The 13,894-nt window shown below is 30.1% G+C and overlaps 1 protein-coding gene across 1 annotated transcript in view; it reads left to right on the forward strand.

Annotated features, from left to right (window-relative positions):
• Positions 1–1,780: 1,780 nt before the first annotated feature.
• The window catches only part of LOC140436820 (solute carrier family 2, facilitated glucose transporter member 1-like), an 88,960-nt gene continuing 76,846 nt past the window's right edge, over positions 1,781–13,894 (forward strand). Inside the window, exons 1-2 of the mRNA XM_072525946.1 lie at positions 1,781–1,921; positions 2,038–2,209. Coding sequence (XP_072382047.1) covers positions 2,120–2,209 — 90 coding nt within the window. The 5' untranslated portion in view covers positions 1,781–1,921; positions 2,038–2,119. The remainder of the gene's footprint in view (positions 1,922–2,037; positions 2,210–13,894) is intronic.

The following is a 13,894-nucleotide window of genomic DNA, read 5'->3' on the forward strand; positions in this document are numbered from 1 at the left end:
CGGTCATACAGTGATTTATTGAGATTATTATTTTGAAATACAAAAGACTAAAATAATTATGAACATTTAATAAATAATACAAAACATATCACATAAATAATAATATTAATAAATATTATATATTAAATATTATATATATTAATATATATAAATTAATAATTAATTAATAATTAATATATATAAATATTATATATATTAATATATATAATATTATATATATATATATATATATATATATATATATATATATATATATATATATATATATATATATATATATATATATATAATATTAAATATATATACAAAAGGAACATTTTTATTCTCGAGAGATGAAGAGAGAGAAAATATATCTTCTGTCTTTCTCTTACTCATTATCTTACATATGTAATGATTACACCGATTCACTCCCGTACAAATTTCCCGTAAGTAGTAGGTATAATCACAATCATGATCATCACTATCATCACCATTATCATTATCATCACCATTATCAATGGTGCTATAGCCCTGTAGTAAAGCCACAAAACAGAAAACAATAGAGCCTCGACTTTCCAAGTCCATTTCGCCAATCAGCCCTATTCATTGCTTATCATTGCCAGTTTTTTGCATCTATTTTTCTAGTACCTTTTTCTACATTATCCTTCCATCTAAGTTTTAGCCTACCTGTACGTTTAAGAAACGTATTTCTAACTATTGGTCTCCAGTACGGTGCAGCCAAGTTAGAAAAGGAGCATATTAACTTGGGAAAGCATCACTACAGGAGCAATGCGACCAATTTGTGGCAGTAATGTTAGAAAAGTCTGAGGTTTCCAGAGTCTTCTAACATTACTGCCACAAATAACTTTACCTTTATTATATATATATATATATATATATATATATATATATATATATATATATTTAATATAAATTTAGTATTTCTTGAGTTTAGGTTCAATAAAATATATATTACATGTGGACCTAGATTTTAATTTCCATTGCAATCAACGTTTCGGCAGGAAACCCTTGCCTTTGTCAAGATTCTAAAATGTATATGTATAAGACAAACAGTTATTGTATATATATATATAGACTTACCAAAACGTAAAACGAAACACAGACATTAATGAACTGACAAATAAAAGTTGATATCTGATATCTCATGGTTTACTGTCATTAGCATTATAATTATTTTTATATGAGCGTATCATTGATGTTTTCGAAAGAGGTAAAATGGAGATATCTTACGACTTTAAGAGCTTTTTATGGTGTTATTTTTATTATTATTTAAATCAGATTGAAATATATTTTATTTAGGTTTTGTGTTCTGTGTATCGTGAAAGCTGTTTCCTAGATAATTGAGATCATCATACTTAAAACTTACTCTATATAAATATAAAAAAGAATTATTTTTTTTAAATTATGCCAACGCGGAGTTGAGACTTTTCCTCAATCGAAAAGAACATTTTTATTTATTAATATTATATAATTTTAATTGAAAAGTTTTAATACACTTTTAATATAATTAAATAAAACAGATTATAGAGAATAACACAAATCACCTGTGGAAAATAAAATACTTTAGTGTATTATGAATTGCATAACTATATGTCAAATAGCTATTATAAAAAAAGAACAAATCCTTATTCTATATTGTTTAGGACTGGGACGTATTTTAACGTGATTATCCATTTTTATTCTAACTTATTTTTTGCCAAGTGAGGATTTCTATTGTCTAAGCACTTTCCTTTATATAACTTCAAATTTGTTATTTGTTCACAAATGTCACATACGTCAACATGACTCATAAAAATATGTTGTATGACAAGCCAATGAAAACAATTTTAAATTTAAATTCTACATTCTGTTTTGTTTTCAACAATGAGCATGTATTTTAACTTTGCGTGTAGAAGAGTACCAGTATAATTTACCCCTTTGGAGTTTTGTTTGTATTCTAAATATTCTGAATTATAACTTTACTTCTTGGACTTATAAGAATCTTGGAATATTATAGATAAACATATATTTTTGTATGCTTTGAATCATAAAATTTTTAGATTATGTACAATAGTTCTGGTTTAATACCCGCAAGGTTTTTGATTTTGGTTGCTCATTTCATTATTTGTGTTACTTTATTATGGAACAAGGAGGAGTCAGTGAGTGCTTGTTTAATGGAGCAGATAGAGCACCTAGAGTTAGAAAAAATTCATGGCAGTTACCTTACACAGTAAGTTAAATTATTGTTAATTTACTAACGACCTGCTCCTGCTTGATACTATTTTTATGAAAACTTTCTTTATTTAAATTAAGTATGTAAATAATTTAAAATGATTATCACATGTTTAAGTGTATTTAATGAAGTTAACAGCCTTTGACCCATAAATGCACTCATATTCATTACTCATTTTTCTTTTCTGGACTGATGTTCTCTCATATTAGTTACTAATACTAATAAAAGTTGACTATAAGGTTGTAAGGTTGTATGGTAACCATAAAGAGGAAATATTAGTTGTTTTTAACATGTAAAGGCTGGTACACAACTAGGTAAGCTCAACAAAATAAATTTAAATAAATATATCAAGAAGAATGAAACCATTTTTATCCTACCTTCCTTTAATGTAAAAGTAGCAAAGAGAATACTGTTAGAGGATAGAAAAAAACAGAAAACTGTTTGAGAATTCTTATTAACTAGGAGTAAGAAACGAAAGAGGCAATCTATTTGTTGAATTATGCCAAAACAAGAAAATAAAAAAGTGTACATAAAAAATGTTAAGAGTATGAAAAATAAAACTATACAAGCTTTGTGCTATTACGACTATGGGACTTTTTTAAATTACCTGTACTTTAAGATATAAATAAATAAAGTTGAGATTGATTCACTTTAATAAAATCAAGCACTCAAAAAATTGATTTATAGAAACAATAGTTATTATAGTGAATAGAAATATGAAATAAATATCTATCCCTTGTTCTATGAAATGTATTTAAAGATGATAAGTTCAAGAAGCTCTTGACAAGCAATTCTTCTATTGAACTGTACAAGAAGAATGGAAAAAATTAGTTCCTATGGGTCTGAAGCAATTGAGGACTCAGATAACTAATCACTAGTATTAAGTAAGAGATAAAATGCTGTGTAAAAGGTATTATATCTATATGTTACGGTTAAAACATGAATATCAGACAATACTCTTGATCATCCATCCAATTATCTGGATAGATTTAGAATTATCCAAGCATAGCAGAAAAAGCTACATATTTGTGAATATTTTGTTGCATTCTGGATTTATCTGGTTAATATATTATCTTGTTCAAATAAATAACCATTTCTAATTTGGAGTAAAAAGAATATGATTTGTAGCGCTCTTTAAATTATTTTAAGTTCTCAATGCTTAGTGATGCTAGTCAATTGCTTTAGGACAATAATTATGTAGTAGACTTTTAATAAAAAAAAGAAAGCAAATAAAATTTAAACATACATCGTGTTATTTATACCCATGTTTTTAAAATGTACTGCTTTATTCATTTGACAATGGATACAATCTAGAATGACCTGGATAAATCAAGAAGTTATCAATTTTCGGGTTCTACCCATAATATATATATATATATATATATATATATATATATATATATATATATATATATATATATTTGAGTGCAAAATAGCCGACTCAAAATTATTTTTTCAAAGTATGTCTCCTGATTCAATCTAAAAATGTAAATTTAAAAATATTTAGTGTACAATCATTAACCTTATTATTGAGTTTTAAAAAAATTTTGTTTTTTGGTGCGTCTTCTTTGGTGCGTGTTTTTATAATGCGTCTTCCAAATAATGCAATAGTAGTTTTTGTAAGTTCAATAATAAAGTTATTGTTTGCACATTACATTTTTTTATTTTCATACTTCTTACATTGAAACAGGTGTAATCTCAAATATCACGTTTGAGTCGATTATTTTGCACTCAAGTGTATATATATATATATATATATATATATATATATATATATATATATATATATATATATATATATATATATATATATAAACACTGGGGTGCAAAATAATTTTTTTGTTTTTTGTTGGTGTTTAGATCAAAACTTGTTTAATTTGTTTGAATTGTATTTTATGCATTATTAGCGACAACGTTTTTTTCTTGTTTGAACCTGTTTAGATGTTTTGTGCTGACCACAAAACTTTTACACATACGTTTTGTTATTAATGTGAAATAGTGGCTTAGTATTAATTTATGTTTATTATGGTACTGTTCCTGATTATAAGTTCGGCTGTAGGTTTTTGTATTGTCTCCTGTTTAAAACTTGCATTAAAAAAATTATGACACCAGAAGAAGTAGCAGAAGCTGTTGCTTTACAGGATGATGGGCGAAGTATTCGTTGCATCGCAAATGCTTTAGAAAAAAGTTGAAGATCGCTTTCTTAAGCCGGGTCCAGACGCGTGTAACGCGTAGTGTAATCTATCGTGTAACGTAACACGAATTCTACGTTTGGACGGAACTACGAGCATTACATGTAACGCTCGCGGTGGCTCTCGTCGAAATTCATTGGCTGTCGGTAAATAACGCGAACTCAAAGGCACTCGCAGTACTGGTTTGGACGGTGTTCGTGACAATTTTATTGTATCGTGTGTACGTTCATGATGTGGAGTAACGAACAATCACTTGAACTTATTAGTTTATATCAAGAAAACCCCGGTATTTAGGATCCAAAAAACGAGAATTACTTTAAGAAAAATTTGAAAAACGATGCTTGGAGTGATATCGCTTTACATTTGGGAAGAGATGTAGAAGAATGCAAGAATAAAATAATCAGTTTGCTTGCCTCACATCCAAGGGAAACAGAAAAAGTAAAAAAAATCAAAACAAAGTGTATTGAATGCTAGGATATAAAAATCTCCTGTTGCCAAAAATCTTAATGTTAGTGCTAGTCTATCTTGCGGTGAAATTGCAGATCTCATGACAGTATCTTGTCTTCGTCTTGATATTTTAGATGCAATCTTTGTTAATAAATATTTAAAATCAGTAGGCGACATTCGGGTAAAGTTTTTATGTTGGCCACTTATTTGCTGAGTTTTGAGTTCCACAAGTAAAGTAGATCTTTTCTGATACAGCTCAGTTTTCCACTATCGACGCACCGAATGTTTCTTCCGGTCTTCAGTTAATAAATAATACATACAAATAAACACGACCTTCCTTTTCGGCATGTTCGTTGCAACTTAGTGGAAACCAATTACACAAAACCCGTTACACACGATTCGTGTGGACGTTCGTGTGACGTCCACACTGTTGATAAATTACACGTAATCTTACATTACACGTTACACTCGCCTGGACCCACTTTTAGGTTACAAGCGTTACGCGATCGTACATTATCAGCACCAGTACTTGTTCAACGATTAAATGTTGTCCACAGAAATATAGTTTTCTGTCACGGGACCTCTGTTAACAGCAGATAATCGGAGGCAACGTTTACACTTCGCTCGCTCTTAATTGGGGTGTTGAGTGCTGTGCTGTTCACAGATGAATCAAGATTTAACAGATACTATCAGATGGGCGGCCTAGGATATGGAGAAGAGCTGGTGAACATTATCAGCAATGTTGTTTTACTCCGAGAGTTCAATTTGGTGGGGGTGGTATACTGGTGTGGGCAGGCATTTTCCTAGCGGCCCATACAGAACTTGTTACAATTCAAGGGGGCAATTTGAATGCTCAACGGTATATTCAGCAATGTTTGGAATATCATGTAGTGTCATTTGTCCAATTTGTTGGAGAAAACTTTCGCCTGATGAAAGATAATGCTCGTCGGCACATCGCAAGACTAACACGGGATTACTTGGATGAAGTTGGAATTTGTTTATTACCATGGCCTACAAGGAGTGCAGACTTAAATCCAATAGAGCATGCATGGGATATTCTGGGACGACGTATTCGACGTAACCATGGTGAGTTTGAAACCATGAATAATTTGGAGCAAGCAGTTCGTGACGAATGGGAGCAAATCCTTCAAGCAGACTTTGCTGCCTTAATCCGAAGTATGCCTCGAATGAGAGCCGTAATTAGGGCTCGTGGAGCTAATACACTCTACTAAATATCGTTTTCCAGAAAAATGTTTATATTTAAAAAAATATTTTTTGTTTCTTTGCAGAGTTTCAAATTTTTTTAATTTTTATTGTTTTTTCTGTATAGCATTCTTGAGTTGTAATAAATTTGACTTTTAAATTTTGTTTTCTATTAAATACTCAATTGGGAACATCTTAAACTTTCTTAAATTCCAGTTTTTAGGAATAATCTGAGTGTCCGGCTAATTTTGCACCCCATACACACACAAACACACACACACACACATACATATATATATATATATATATATATATATATATATATATATATATATATATATATATATATATGTATATATATATAGTTTGAGTTTAGTTCTTGAACCTTAATATATATTTTTTTAGTGGATTTTCTTGGGCTTAGGTTCATAAAAAAAAATTTTGATTTGATACTAAGACATTTTCATATATTTTTTCGACGTTTCGGCAGGAAATCCATGCCTTTTTCAAGAAGTAATATTGTCTAAAAAAATGACTATCGCTATAAAAATGACTGCTTGAGCGCAGCACCAGAGGATAAAATGGATATTTTACTAAATGAATTCAATAACTTTCACCAAAAACTAAAATTCACATTAGAAATTGAAAAAAATTATCAAATTAATTTTCTGGACCTGAACTTACATAGAGAAAACAGTACTATACCTACTTCATGGTACACCAAAAAAACCTGGTCGTCGAGATATCTGAATTTCAACTCGCATCATCCCCTGTCTCAAAAGAAATCAGTAGTTATCGGACTCGCCGATAGAGCTATTAGATTATCCGATCCTATCAATAGACCTCAGGCCATTAAAAAAGCAAAAACAGCACTAACACTTAATTCATACCCACACCACCTTATCGACAACACTTTCAAATCGCGACTGCATAAATTTTATAATAACAATAATAACAATGAAACCAATACGGTAAAGAAAAACTATATGTCTCTTCCCTATATAAAAGGATTATCAGAACAAATTGCAAATCTTCTGTCCAAACATAATATTACGGTTGCTCATAAAGGGCACAATCTTTTAGAAAAGAATTTTACAAGATTAAAAACAAAAACCCCTCTATCAAAAAGATCGCATGTTGTATATGAAATTCCCTGCTCGAATTGTAATGGAGTTTATATTGGACAAACCAGTCAGCTACTTAACTCAAGAATACGTTCCCATAAATATGACAAAAAAAAAACTCAACCGCCCTCATAAAACATGAAAACGAAAAAAAAAACATAAATTTGATTTTGAGAAAACCAAGATCCTGGGAAGTGAACCCAACAAGAAGAAGAGAGAGCTTCTAGAGTCCATACAAATAAAAAATAAATAATAATGCAATAAATGATAAAAAAGATGTCAAAAATTTGAACAAAATATATTTTAACTTAATTTAAAAACACATAGAAAGACAATCTCAGAACGCCTATGATGTTAAAATAACTGATTGTTTAAACGATAAACTAACATCAATAAACAACACATTAGATTTAAAATACATTTTACATGTAGTGACTTAATGGGTATGTCCTATGTTTTTAATATTATTTTAATTGTGACGTCTACTTCTTAGTACCGAATTTTTACATGCTTGGTAAGTCAAAAGTTTAACTTTTAAACCGTATTATGTCTGTCATAAAATGTTTTTTAGTCAATATTATTTCTTGAAAAAGGCATGGATTTCCTGCCGAAACGTCGAAAAAATATATGAAAATGTCTTAGTATCAAATCAAAACTTTTTTTATGAACCTAAGCCCAAGAAAATCCACTAAATATATATATATATATATATATATATATATATATATATATATACAGTGTAGGTAAAAGTTTATGGTCGGTATGGTAAAATTTAACAGGATATCTAACGCAGATATAAAATCATATTTTCAGCTAACAGACAAAGATAAGAATCATATTTCCCCTTGGTCTCCCCTCCATATTTCTTATTTCTGCCCATTGCCCAGTAGTAAGACGATTAGTTCCGATTAGTTTCGATTAGTTCCGATTAGTTCCGATTAGTTCCGATCTGAGATATACATATCTCTGGTTCCTATCCTAAGAAACTAGAGGTGGGTCGTTGACATTTTTATCGGAACCGTTTTTCGTAAACTGTAACTAGTTGATTGTTTATCAGTAGTTTCAAATAAGCGAGTAGACAAAAAACATATTGGCTATTATATTGAAAGAAACTAACGAAGGATATATTTATTATAACTTAAAAAATAAATTAAACAATACAAATAGTACTTACATTTACATGACACATTATTAAATCGCGAATCGTCTAAATTGACATTTAAATACATACGTTTTTCCACTTTTCTTGTTATTTCTTCTTTTGTTTAAAATTAAACCAGATTTTGAACATGTGTTCACAATGAACAGATTTTGTTACAATACTACAATATTTTATGAATATAGTGGTTACGTTAGGATATACATGGCGATGGTTTTTCCACCACTGGAATGGACAGTTCCAATTACCGTTCGAAATTTTTTGTGGGTAATATCATCAGACAAATACATGTCGACTTCTTTTATATCTCTAGATAGAGGTGTATGTTTAGATGAGTCATGTCTAATAAATTCATCAAAAATACACCATGGACTTAAGTCATCTTTATCAGTTTCTTTTTCTTGTACTGGTTGATTTTCACTAGTACAATCTTCTTTTTCTTTTTTTATAGAAGTAACCAGCTTCTTAACTCTTTCTTTTGTTTTTGATAACTAGGTATTCTGATTAATGAATGAGTTTCGATTTAGGATTCATCTGCATTTTCGATTTCAAATCTTTATTGATAGTTCGTCAAAGGATTTATTTATTGTAAATATTCAATTATGAATTATTTTTCTTTGTCAAAATGATTGACCTAGTATAAGAATAATAATTTTATTTTCAAAAAATGCGCATTTGTAGAAGATGCAGCTTTTATGGTCCACTTTCTGAATATTGCAATGATTGAAACTTCTCCTGACGCATTTCTGTCCGTTTCGACTACTTCTACTACAAGTACTGACATACTGCCACCGCCATCCAAGCGTCAAAAGGTGATGGATACTTCCATTAATAAAAATATTAGTTTAGAACAAAAGAAACAAATAGATATGGATTTAATAAACCTATGCAAAGACTCGTTTCATCCGTTTTCCATAGTTGAAGAACGAGCTTTTAAAAAGCTTGCAGGGTGGATTCCTGGATATAAACCACCAACAAGAAAAACTTGTTCATTACGTCAGGCTCATTACTTCAGGAATGTTATACCAAAACTAAGCAAATTATTAGATCACAAGTTGTTAAAGAAGTAGAAAATATCTGTATTACTACTGACCTTTGGACATATGGAGTAACTGAGAGTTACATCGCATTAACAGGACAATATTTAACCGAAAATTTAGAATTTAAAACGATTTTATTAGGCTTCTGCCATTTTTCTGGAAACCATAATTCAGAAAAGATCGCTTTTGAAATTAGTGAAATTATTTCACTAATTTCAAATTTCAGTTTTTAAAAAAACACATTTCAAAAAAAGTACCTTATCTTTAGAAAGGCTTTTAAAGTATCAATTACAACATAACAAAGTTCCCAAACGGCCAATCCAAGACGTGGAAACTAGGTAGAACTTCACCTATTACATGTTAAAAAGAATGACCGAGTAAGAAGAGGCAGTCCGTTCCACTTTTGTATTAATACAGAAGTGGAACTCCAGTTAATACAGACTTAGACTTGGACCAAATCTAAATAATGAAGACTGGATTATTTGTTTTCAATTTTCCCAAATTTTACGGCCTTTTAAAGAAATAACAAGTATAATGAGTAGCCAAAAATACTTGAAGGGTAGTTCAGTGATTGTTATGGTACGCTGCCTTCAAGAATCTTGCAATAAAATTTTAGCAAACGGTAACCTTACATCCATAGTATCCGACGTAGTACAATTACTAATATCGGGTTGTATGGTTTAGTTTATTTTTCAAGTTAAAATAAATAGGTATATTCTTCGTTAGTTTCTTTCACTTCAATAAATATACACATAAACAAGAATAGCCATTATGTTTGTTTATGTAGGTATTCTCTTACTTGAAACTACTGTCAAACAATCATAGTTATTGTTTACGAAAATCGGTTTAGTTGCGTTAAGAGCGTAGGCGCAAAATTTCAGGCCAATGCTTTTTAAATGTATTCATTTTTTTCGAATCCTGAGAAAACTAACAACTATTTTTGAAAAATTTAAACGCAGAATGAAAGGTGACATTATTGCCGAGGGCCGAAATAAGCAAAAAGTTTTTTTGAATGAGATACTTAAAATTCAAAATCACACTAATTTTTCTCTTTTTTCGCCCCTGGAACTTATTAAAATAAACATTATAGCAGTTTTCAGAGACTTTCGGCCCTCGTTAATAATGTATTCTTTTATTCTGCGTTTAAATTTTTCAAAAATATTTATTAGTTTTCTCCAGATTCGAAAAAAAAAAGAATGCCCACCTCTACTCGTTCGTTACCTCGTACTTTGATTCGGTGCTTTGACTACGCGACATGAGACGTTGCCAAATAATTTCGTATGAAGGTTTATTTATTGTGGAGTTATATGCATTTTATTATTTTCATTGGAAATAAGGCACAATGTGACTTTAAAATAAGCTTATTTTGATGTTTAGATTTTTAATTCGGAAGTCGTACTTAAAATACGAAACATTAATAAATTTTATTTACATAAAACGATTTCCGAAGTTTTAATCAAACTGTTAAATTAAACTTATTGTAAAGAAAAATTGTGGCAAATTTAAAATAAAAAACAGTAAGCTGCCATTTAAATCAATTCGCCCAAATTGGATTATCTTAGAACGTTGTTAAAATGCTAAAAAGACAACAGGTCAAATAAAACCAATAAGTTTGGCAACGTTGAACTTCTCCTCTTTTCTTAGTTCCACTAATGCTATTTCGACGATATAATGGGCTGACCTAATATACCTCTCTCTTTTTAAATAGGTGTTTCTCACTCCATCTCACATAAGGTACATACCGACCATAAACTTTTACCTACACTGTATATATATATATATATATATATATATATATATATATATATATATATATAAGAAGTACTTTGTTTGACTCATTAAAAAATATATTGAGTTTAGGGGGTTGGAGTAAATAAGGGCTGTTAGAAGACTTTTTTTATTATTTGAGCTGTCGAATGTGTTTACATTCCTTTTCAAGAGCTACAAGAAAAGTATCTGATAAAGTGGAAACAAAAATAATGTAAAAATAACTCGCCAGATAAATATACATTGGTTAATTAAAGTTGCTAACTTAAATAACGTCATTAACATTAAATTCTTACATGTTAAACAAAAATTATATTGAGGGGAAAACTGCTAAGACGAAAATGAATGTTTCCCCCACTACATATTACAAATTAATGGTCAGAAAGATTTGAATCAGAATGAATATTTTAAATTTATAAGCAAGGAAAATAGAAACAAAAAATCGATGTTTTTAGTAATTTTTAAATATTTTAATTTTTTTATTAATGTTACCGACCTGTTTGAGAGAGAGGATAAATTAAATATTATTTCTGAAGTCATCACCTAACTATTAATGCAAAAATCCTAATGCCACCTCTCACATCCAAATTTAGTCGTTTTTTCACAGATCTGCCCTATTATGCTATTGTGAAATTTGTTTTCTGTTTTGATTTTGGTTCAATTGATTTCATAATAAAAACTGTTTGCTTAATATTTCAGATGGGTGACTGGACTTAGTTTAATGATAACATTTTTGTGTGTCGAAATGCTTGCCTTTGTGCTTGGCCTAACAATGTTTGACAGCAATTCTGCATTATTGTGTATCCTTTGCATATTTTGTAGTATATTTTGATATTTTGTATATATTGTAGTATATTTTGGATTAAAAATTCCTTTTTCATAAATATGTATGTCACTCAAATAAAATTAATTTGTTTAATAGGTATGCTTTGAAAAGCAATTCCATTTTCCTCCAATATGTATTGGTATATGAATAAAAAATGATTTTTTAAAATTCATTCTTAAGTCATTCTAACCTATGTCAAGATAATAACATAATGAGTTATTTTACTGGCTGGTCCTAATTTCTAGTTTTACTACAATACAATAATTTGTACAGTATCGAAGCAATAGTACAAGTTATTACCCAATATTGGAGAAATATCCTAATGTAGACCTGAACTAACATGCACATTTTCTAATCCAACCTCAATCCAAGTCAGTGTTTAAAACCTGCACAAACATTGTGTCACATCTACAAAAATTGATAAATAAAATTTTGCAAAAAAATATTTATTGTTATTACTACCTAATTTAGTCTTCATAAATCCATGTTTGAAGTAATTACACAGTATACTCCTTCTAAAACGGTATATTGTGTTGTCGGAAATTTACAATTTATTATGCACAAGTGTCAGTGTATGGGTTTGACCATTCGCACCTAATAATAACACAAGATGTGAAAAGTGCTTTAAACGTTGTAAGAAACTTTATATAAAGACAAAACGCAAATGAAGAAGCATACAACTGTTTCACGTCTTTAGAAAATATGATAGATATAATGATACTGGACAATTTAAAGCAGTCAAAAATGACAGACTTCTTCCAATTGCAGAAGCAATAGTTTATGTTATCCTTGAAAATACGCTGTATACAGATTGACAGAATACAGATTTTTTGTTTTAACGTATATCATTGACAATATATATATCTTTATGTTCTTCGAATAACGAATCTTCGGAATGTTTATCGTTATTCTTTTCTCAGGTTTTTACAAATGAACCTAACGATACCATTCCTCAAATAATGTGCCCACGTTTGTCTAAAACTCTTGACAATATATCTTTCATACCGGATGAAATTAAACATAATTTAAGGAAACTACGAAATAATTCATCACCTGGATTAGACGGACTCACCTCTTTTTTCCTCAAACAATGTGCAGAATCTGTAGCCATCCCTATATCTCTTATAATGAATGCTTCTTTTAATCAAGGTTTTCTCCCCTCGTCCTGGAAATTGGCTTCGGTTACTCCTATATTCAAGAAAGGAAATAAACTTGATTGCAATAACTATCGTCCAATCAGCCTGGTTCCTATTGTCGGCAAGGTCATGGAATCGATTATTTCGGAAGCTATGTCTGAGTTTCTTCTTCAAGAAAATATCATCCCTCACCAACAGAATGGCTTTATCAAAGGTCGTTTAACGATCACAAACTTACTTCATTGTGTAAATGATTGGTCATTATCTTTAAACAATCGGAATCCTGTCGATGTAGTCTACTTAGACTTCTCCAAAGCTTTTGACCGTGTTCCAAAACGTCGATTACTAGCTAAATTGGATCACTATGGTATCCGCGGAAAGTTGAACATTTGGATTGAAGATTTTCTATCCGACAGATACTTCACGGTTCGTGTTGGGGAAGACCACTCACTAGATAAGCCAGTCAAGAGTGGAGTCCCACAAGGATCAGTACTTGGACCGCTACTATTTTGTGTCTACACTAGTGATCTTCCGCTCATCGTATCCAGTAAGGTTTCCATTTACGCTGATGACACGAAATTATATGTGAATCCAACTATTAACCAACATGTTCTTCAACAAGATCTTGACGCAATATTCAAATGGTCCTCAGAATGGTTACTTCCGCTTAACATTGAAAAATGCGTTGTTTTACATATCGGCAAAAATAACCCATCACTACCGTACTTTATTAATGGACATCCCTTAAACTCGGTAACCTCCCACAATGATCTCGGAGTGATAATTAA

Source organism: Diabrotica undecimpunctata, chromosome 3, assembly GCF_040954645.1.
Source record: "Diabrotica undecimpunctata isolate CICGRU chromosome 3, icDiaUnde3, whole genome shotgun sequence".
In the NCBI taxonomy this organism is placed as follows: Eukaryota; Metazoa; Arthropoda; class Insecta; order Coleoptera; family Chrysomelidae; genus Diabrotica; species Diabrotica undecimpunctata.